General features: G+C 39.5%; 1 protein-coding gene across 1 annotated transcript; it reads right to left on the bottom strand.

Moving 5' to 3' along the window:
- Positions 1-2823: 2823 nt before the first annotated feature.
- LOC308321834 (zona pellucida-like domain-containing protein 1) lies at positions 2824-7242 on the bottom strand (the record flags this gene model as incomplete). The annotated part of the gene is made up of 10 exons (XM_080772925.1): positions 2824-2948; positions 3807-3915; positions 4433-4604; positions 4721-4801; positions 4891-4988; positions 5072-5144; positions 5314-5498; positions 5735-5961; positions 6084-6187; positions 7229-7242. 10 exons carry the CDS (start codon positions 7240-7242, stop codon positions 2824-2826), a joined length of 1188 nt encoding a protein of 395 aa, XP_080629051.1.
- Between the last annotated feature and the right edge of the window lie 1824 nt (positions 7243-9066).

Below are 9066 nucleotides of genomic sequence, written 5' to 3'. Positions count from 1 at the left end.
TGCATTATGTATCCTCCCCATTTACGGATATATTTGTCCAGTCTGTCGGACCTCCTATATGCCATTTCTTCGTATGCTGCAACCTTACCTAACTCCACAAACCAGTCATGAAACGAGGGACTCCCTGACGCTTTCCAACCCCTCATCAGCACCTGTCTACCAATCATGATAGCCGTGAGGATGAAATCTACATAATCATAGTGAGCAACCTGCTTTGGGTCACCCAGTATGTAAAGCCTAGGGCAGAAAGGAAAATCAACCGATATAATTTCTAAGATACAATTATGAATTTGTTTCCAATAACTCTCAATTTCAGGACAGTCCCACAAAGCGTGAACCAGGGTGCCCACCGAAGATGGATCCTTGCACTTCCAGCACTCAGCTGTGTCCTTAAGACCCAGTCTGTGCAACCGTGAGGGTGTCCAATAGAAGCGGTTGAGAATTTTAAATTGAATCAATTTGATTCTGGTATCTTTAGACATTTTTGTTGAATTTCTGCAGATGTCATCCCACTCCTCCTCTTCAATATCTATATTCAATCCTAACCTCGCCTCACCAGGCTTTCCACCGCCTCGGAGGAAAGCCTGGTCTCTGTTTCAAAAGTCTGTATGATCCGGGCTGGGGCCGGATGATGTGGTTACTTGTAGTATTGTTTTGTAGTCGCCAGACAGGATGAACAGGCGGCGACAACTTCCTTTTCCCTCTCTTACGAGAGCTTTTATTGCTTTTAATCAAACAGGAAGCAACAAACAGCTTCCTGTTTGTTGTAGGCAAACCATTGCCTACAACATGACGTAACCATATCATCCGGCTCCAGCCCGGATCATATACCGAAATGAAATGGTGCCCAGGCTAATTCAATCCCTCTCCCACACAGTTTTTGACACGGCAGGTGTGAAAAGGCCCATGGAGCCTCCCTGCCAATCCTGCAATCAAGGCTGAGTGGCTGGCAGCTTGCTCACTGCGCACAGGTGTGGGAGGCTACAAATAGGACTAGATGCACTCACTCATTCATGCATGCTTCACCACACTGGCTTGTTGTCTACCAACCTCCAGCACCATCTCTCTCTCTTCACCCTCCAACTGTGTGCGTCCACGAACCAAACGTGAGTCAGAAAGCCTCTGGAAACCCAACTGTTATTCATTGCCATAATCACCCATCATGGACTCACTGTGTATATTGTTTATTATGACCAGCAGTTCTTTGAGTTGTTTATTTCCTTAATGGTTCATTGAATTGAACTGTGGACTAATAGACCTAGTGTTTGGCCTGCCTAACTGCATCACACATATGTGTGTTTACCCTGGCATTTTCAATGAAGATGTTAGAATAGTAAAATGAGGCCTCGTGACCTGTACCAAACACCATGCGTGATGCCATGCAACACCTCAGAATGCTGAGGTGGAGTTCTGGCCGGTGAACCAAATATTCCACATAGTAAGTGCCTTAATTGCAAGTATTGCCAGAATGTAGATCTGGGAAGGTCAAATTCTGTAACAAGGTCATCAAATGATTTTAAAGTCTATTCTTTGCATAAGTGGCCCAAAGTAAGAATTCCCTTATTCACCCATCCCTTCCATACAAATGGAGCTTTATTAATATGCAATTTAGGATTCCGCCAAATACTTGATTCTGAGCTGAGGTATGGGTTTGTTTTGAAAATTCGACAAATTGTTTTCCATGTTTCTTGTAAATGGGAAATGACAGGGTGCGCTTGAGCCTGGGGAGACATTTTGCCATGTCTGCTTATTATAAGCAACCTTTTTTCTGTAATGTCACTTATATAAATAATAAAATAATAAATAATTGGTAGTTGCTGGTTGATGATTTTTTGGGCTTGATTCCTAATGTTGTTTAAAACAGTGGTTCCCACATTTCTTCACGTCAAGGAACCCCAAAGTAATATGTAATTTTGTGCCTTTTTTTTTATTAAAATGATTTATTCTCAAAGTGTTTTTAAATAACATATGTACAACCTCACAATGTGTCGGTACCATCGACAACTACACAAAACAAATCATATTTTCTGTAAGAAATTGAAAGAAAACCTCTTTTAACAAGACAAATGATAATTAAAATGATCCACCAAACAACCTTATGCCTAAACCTCTTTTTTTTTTAACCATTTTGAAAACGTTTTTTTTAATAGTTCAAATAGTCGATCTACAAGCTCACAATCTGTCGGTGTAGATCGGCTAGTTGAACAATTTTAAAATGTTTTTCAAAATCGTAAAAAAAAGGCACTGACAAAAATTGTTAAATGAACACCAGTGTCACGTGTTTGAGATTTGTCTAAATAACATGGTAAGTCTCAACTGATTACAAAGAATAAAATCATTAGTTAAATACTTTAATATGATGTCAACAAAACTGTTACAAAACATATTTCTATGATTCATTTATAATACAATAATGTACAGATTCTGTACATAACTCCATGTTACTAATCTATATTTTGTGTTTATAGAGTCAGCCTACATGTCTACTGCCTTGTTACAGTGTTGCCTTTGTGAAATGTATACGTGTGATTCTCAGCTTGTTTCAGTATGACAATTCTAACGATGTTGTTCTCCAAACTGACATTTATATATAAATATGAGTGAGTGTTGTTGTTACGGTCACGGATCTCCCTTGGAGTTGGGCAGAGAGAAGAATGGTGACAATGGTCTCTGATCTTTAACCACTTTTACCCTGTATACTTACTGATTTCACTCTACTCTAAATCTGAGAATGGCAGATCTACAAGGTCATGACGCCCCGCGATGGGACCGTGTAGATCTGCTATCTTTTGTACGACGTTGTACAAAATAGGGCTTAAGTGGTTAAGCCTTGTTCTTTCTCTTTCTGTGCAGGAGGAAGGCAATAAAAGAGACAAAGATAACAGCCAGGAAGGCAACGGAAACAGTCACACCCACCAGCATGCTATTGTTGTTCTGGGATTTGGAACCTGGAAGAGCAGAGATAAGGAAAGACATGAGGAATTTGGACAAAGTCGTTGTACTTTGAGATATTATTATATGTGAACACAAATTACAGTTGGAAAAGATAACTGTCGGGTATCTTGAAACTGCTATGTCATCCTTTTTTAAATGATTGAATAATAATATCAAAACGTTGTTGCTTCAATCTAATAAAGTTACGTGGGAGCTAAGAAATAGTGTGCGGACTGCCTTCCTTTCTCCATGAATAATATTCATCACCAAATGTCTGACTATGGTTTTCCGATAAAACGAAACAAAATAGGCCTGGGCCGTGGCTCAGCGGTCCAGGCACCTTGGCTGGTAATCCAGTCTGGCAGTGTGCCGTGTTCTCGACTCCCGATCCCGCTTGCATGTCTTCCCCCATCTCTCTCCCCATTTCCTGTCAGCCTACTGTCTGTCCCTCCATAAAAAATATAAAATAAAGGTGAAAGCCACACAAAAAAAACATTAAACTAAACAAAATAGAAATGAGCCAGAGGAATATGTTTGACTTGGCCAAGACCTTACAACCACTAATTTGTTGCTATGGCAAGCCTTGTTTAAATGTACTTTTAATGAGAGCTCTGAAATGGAAGTAAATTTCTTAAGCTAAAAGCAGCCTAATGATAAATTGGAACACACACACACACACACACACACACACACACACACACACACACACACACACACACACACACCATGTAGACTTACCACGAATAGGTAAACCAGCTTTTGAAGCTGAAAAGTGCATGGAACCAAAATATTGTTATAAATGAAGATCCACTGAGATTATGATCATGAAAACATCACAATAATTAATTGGCACAATTGAATGATGGTCATACCGTCATTGTTCACCATGATGGGAGGAGAATTAAGTATCGCTGTGTTGTCAGACTCTGGCTCTGCATTGACATCCCTTTTCTTCCTGATGCTCAGACTGGGTCCACAGTCCTGGTTACAGGGGGATAAATTCTTATTGACATCTTTGCAATAAATACGGCAAAATGCATAAAGTCACAAATGATGAATGTTGCCGAAATGCAGTAGTACCATGTATTTTTTTTACGTAGTAAACTAAACTAACCATTTAGGAGCAATGCTGTTGTGCATACTTTTATTATTTTTCCACCTAGTTTACAATCAAAGCATGTGTGCTGTTGTACTGTGCTGAGTACAACCTGGTGTCCCTATTTTATGCATGTCATTTTTGTATTTATGTTTTTTTTTTTTACCTTTTTGATTTAATAATTTAACCAAAGAAAAGTTAACAAAAAAGGGATATTTACTCATGATGACCCATAAAAATGGTTGTTGTGCTTGTTGTGGACCAGACTTATAAATTTGCATTGTTTGAATGAATAATGTCAGCTTTAACCTCAGCTTTAAAATGCATTATTTGGAAAGACGGGTTTACACAACAGATGTGCATAATGGAATGTGAGATTATTGGCGTATTGCTGTTACTCACAGGCAGCAGATTGGCACATTTGTCCACTTCACACAGTCTGGTGATGCAGTGTAGGTAGAAAGTAGAAATAGTCATGTTCTTGTGTTCTACGAATCTAAAGGCCTCAAATGAGAAGTGTGCGTTCTGAGCCACCCCATTAAGCTCCACCTTTGTTTGTCCATCCCGGTTGCACCTTGGACGGGAGAAAACATGTGAGTCATTGTGTGTTGGGAGTGGCAAGAAGCACACGGTTCTCTAATAAGTATGTCTTTTCATGGCTCACACATTGCATGTCTGATAGAGACTTACCCGACAAAAAGGTCATAGTATGTGCTGTTTGAGGGTAAAGGACTTGTGGTTGCATAACATCTGTCTAGCAGCACATTGAACCTTCATACAAGTACAAAAAGATCTGTTAAGAATCATGCTGCTTGACACTTTAGTAATATGAAGATTAAATGTAACGCCGCCATTTCTACCTGTCTGTAAGATTCGCTGCGTGAATTCCCACATAAATCTTGGTCTTCAGATTGAGCCCAGCTGCCGGCAAGTCGAGTGGCACAGAATATCCAGGGTCCTGTTTTGTAGAAATGTAAGAACACTATTTGCACCACAGTCAGTGAAGTCATGATAGAAAATGTGAAAGAGCAGTCTACTTACACTGTAGAGCTTCATACTCAGGGTGCTGATGAAACTACCATTATTGTCCTTCACAGCCAGATTCACACCCGAACTGTTGAATGAAAAGGAGTTGATATTGTCAATATGTTCTTGACTCACACCTGATGTGTGTTGAATAAAAGGGTGATGATATTTTGAATGCTTTTAGCCAATAAACTCAATCCACCTAAATGGATTAAAATGGATGTATTGCTTCTGATTGTTTTACAATAATTACTCACACGCCCAGTTGAGTATTGTTCACCAGATACAGCATAGGGTAGCTGCAGGAGAACATGTACAAGAGATGCTGCCGATAGGTTATTGTACCAGCACTGGGGTCGTAGGCACTGATGACACCGGATATGTTAACATGCTGCATACTTGAGAAATCTGAAAATATTCCAGTACCAGTCGTATCGTATATCTGTTTGAAGAAGAAGAAAAAAACGTTCATGAATTGACTCAGGACTCCAAGATGTTAAGACATATCTATGTTATTTTTATATTCCATTTTTGGAAGGTTGACATTACGGACACATTCATGACAGATTCATATAATTCCACTTTAGTGGAGCTCATTTGAAATATTGTAAAGCAAATTATTATCCACAGATTGTCATTCAATTTCACAAGCATGCTGATGAAAGCAATTATGAATACCCTCAATTTATTGCCGCAGATAGCTACACCGCTTTCAGTTATGGGGAACTTGAATTTTAAGATGGGTGGGTCAGCATTCCAGTCAGCAGTTCCACGGCATGTGGGACTTGTGTACTCTCCATTCAGTCCCATCAAGGATTCATTGTAAAGAGCAAAGTACACTGGACAAAGATAAATGCTCATGTCCATATATTTAGTGCCGCAGTCCACTGTTATATCGGAATTTTCTGTGTGAGATGAGAGAAGATTCCAAATACAGAAATCAATAACAATTATTTGATGATGGAATTTTGTGCAAGGACATTTGACATACAGAATACAGGTTCATTCATATTGGGAAGGTACCAACCTGGAGGCCTGTATGTACTGTGTGTATTGCACTCTGACTGGGCCTCGGTCCTCAGAATTAGGCCAAGCTGGTACACAAGAATGACCAGCCTCATTGTAATTGACCTACAAGAAAGAAAACACAAGGACAATGGTTGCCAATGCATGTGCCAACTTCTTTTATGAGGGCGTGATCAAAAGAAAAAAAAAGAAGAAAACACTTGCTAACATCTTTTGACATTTCTGTTCATCGAATGTCCTACATCAGAACAAAGCATGTGGAAACGATTGATAAACACAGTCGATTCCCGACCCTTTATGCAAGATAAGAAGCTACCAGGACATCCAACTTAGTCAATAGAAGGAAAGATATTTTCCTGTTCATGTCAATATTTTGAGCCATGAATTACTGTGCACGTATTAACAGAAAGAAAGTTCAAAGGGAGTCTACCAACGCGCCTCAAGCCTGGGAACGGCTGGTCTGGTGCATCACAGGAACAAGGACACTTAATGCAGAAGGAGGAGAGGACACTGGAGCAGCACAGACATTTTAAGTCTTTTATTAGGTGCTAGTATAGAAAAATGACTAACGTTTCGACAGTCTTCATCAGTCTTCATCAGAGTCATCAACCTGACTCTGATGAAGACGAAACGTTAGTCGTTTTTGTATAGGCCTACTAGCACCTAATAAAAGGCTTAAAATGTCCGTGCTGCTCCATTGTCCTCTCCTCCTTCTGCAGAAAGAAATCTCACTTTCATGGCACTGCATGCAGACATGCTTGAATTACAATTTACAATTTAAGCATTTAGCAGACGTTCGTAATACAGAGCGACTTACAGTGAGCAAGAACAAAACATGCTAATACATCAAATACATAAAAATAGTCATCACGAATCATACGTAAGCTAAGAACCTAACAGTGGAATATCTATATTTTTAGTGAATGTTTAGTGGATGTACTTCCAGCTTCCCTGAGTTGGCTGGTCTGAATTAACCTTTCACGTAGGGCTTGTTATAGTCAGAGATGGGACAAACAACATTTAAGATAATGTCTGCACATTAAAATATTTCCATTTAAATCAGCTAATTTACTAGTACTTCAACAAATTAACATCAAACATTCATTTTAAGGCTATATAGAAAATATACAAGGAATATCAACCCACCTGTGTGCCTTCATTGTGCCCCTTGGTATGTGTGTTACCAGACATGTTCATTTATACCACCCCCAGCCGTCAGCGGAACAAGTGGGCGTCAGACAGAATATCTCATACAATGGAGTAACATGAGCTACTGTAAGCATGTGTTGCATTTTACAGTACAGTACAATTCAGAATATTTGTTGATAGCACGCACGCACACACGCACCAGGCACCTAGGCTGGTGATCCAGCCTGACAGTGTGTCACAGGTTCGAGTCCCGATCCCAACAAACTTTGCTGCATGTCTCCCCTCCATCTCTCTCCCAATTTTCTGTCAAACTACTGTCAATAAAGGCAAAAAAGCCCCAAAAATATCTTGCTGAAATATTTTACTTCCAATCAACAAATGTTACTGTTCAAAGTGTGACAGCTATAGACTTTGCAGGACTGTGGTACATAATCTGTTACTAAGGCAGATTGTTATTATCTAGTAATCTCTAGTAAAGTGCTAAGCGTAAGGCTTCCTTAAATCATCTAGTTGACCTAACAGATTCATGTGACAACTTAAGTGCCATCGGTCACCACCAGGGACACGTACTGTCCGACATGTTTTGGACTCTTATTTCTGGGAACACTTCTTTGTTACAATCTCTGCGGTACTACAGATCAATGTAACCCTGTCTCCCCAGATAGCCATCTTCGGAACCCCTGCTGCTGACCTGCGCATAACCTCTAAACAAGCTAGTGTGATCGCATTCTGCTCTCTCATTGCCCGTCGCCAAATCTTATTTCAAGGAAAGGTGGCAAACCACCGCCATTCAACCTCATCTTGGCTATGATGTTGAAATTGGAAGAAATCTAATTCACAATCAGGGGCTCAACCGATTCAATTCATCACTTACTTTAACAACATCCCCTAAACCCATCTCAGTATAAATCCCCTCCTATACCCTCCTCAAACACTTTCTCCCCTTCAACGGGGGCACTGGTAGGTGGTCGCCCAGCAGGCTAGGACGACCTACACTCACGTCAATTAGAGGCCAGACCACACTGAATATGGTAACTGAACTCCACACTGTTTTTGATATCAGGTTGTTGCTGCTTTATCATTTCTGTATTTTTTCTTTTTACTTTTTTTCGGTTTTGTTTTATTGTGTATTACTGCCTAGTACTATTTGCAATACGCGCATGTGAGCAACTTATGTGTATTTAAAAAGAACACCCATTTGTCAATAAAATATAATTAAAACAAATCATCTAGTTGGGATGGTGTCTTAAGAAGTCAGTTGCAGATGGTAGGAGACAGGTTGATGGTTTAGAAATATGAAGATGCAGGCTACTGTACTCTAATGTACAGTGATGTATATGATATAGGCCTACATTATTATGTAATGTAGCCTACTGTACATACTGTTCAGAATACAGTACTATACTTTAAGCCGGTAATTTGCTTCCTAGTGGGATTTGCAGCCGAAATTAAACCATCTACATTTACTGAATGCCTTTCATGATTAAGATTGTATGTAGACCATAGACTGTGATGTAGACGCAGGGAGGGCATATAAGTGTTTAATAAGAAGGATAGCATTTTGAGTTGTCCAATGCCTTTCATTTTCAATGGTGCAAAATTGCTGCTCCATTAAAGATATTGCTAACACCATGATACATTTAAATGAATTATTAATTAATAATTTCTTTAATAAGAAGGATAGCATTTTGAGTTGTCAAATAAACATTATAGGGACGACACAAAGGAGGGGGAAAGCTGTCTGTGAGCGATGATTTTAAAGAAAGTGCACCTCTGGTCCTATTTTTGTCTTTAGGATATCAGGTTCATGGTCAGAAAATGCATTATGTAAGAAT

The sequence above is a fragment of the Protomyctophum bolini genome, assembly GCF_963924005.1.
Source record: "Protomyctophum bolini genome assembly, chromosome: 9".
Lineage (NCBI taxonomy): Eukaryota > Metazoa > Chordata > Actinopteri > Myctophiformes > Myctophidae > Protomyctophum > Protomyctophum bolini.
The sequence above is the reverse complement of the archived record's forward strand: the minus strand, read 5'-3'. Positions and strand labels throughout refer to the sequence as shown.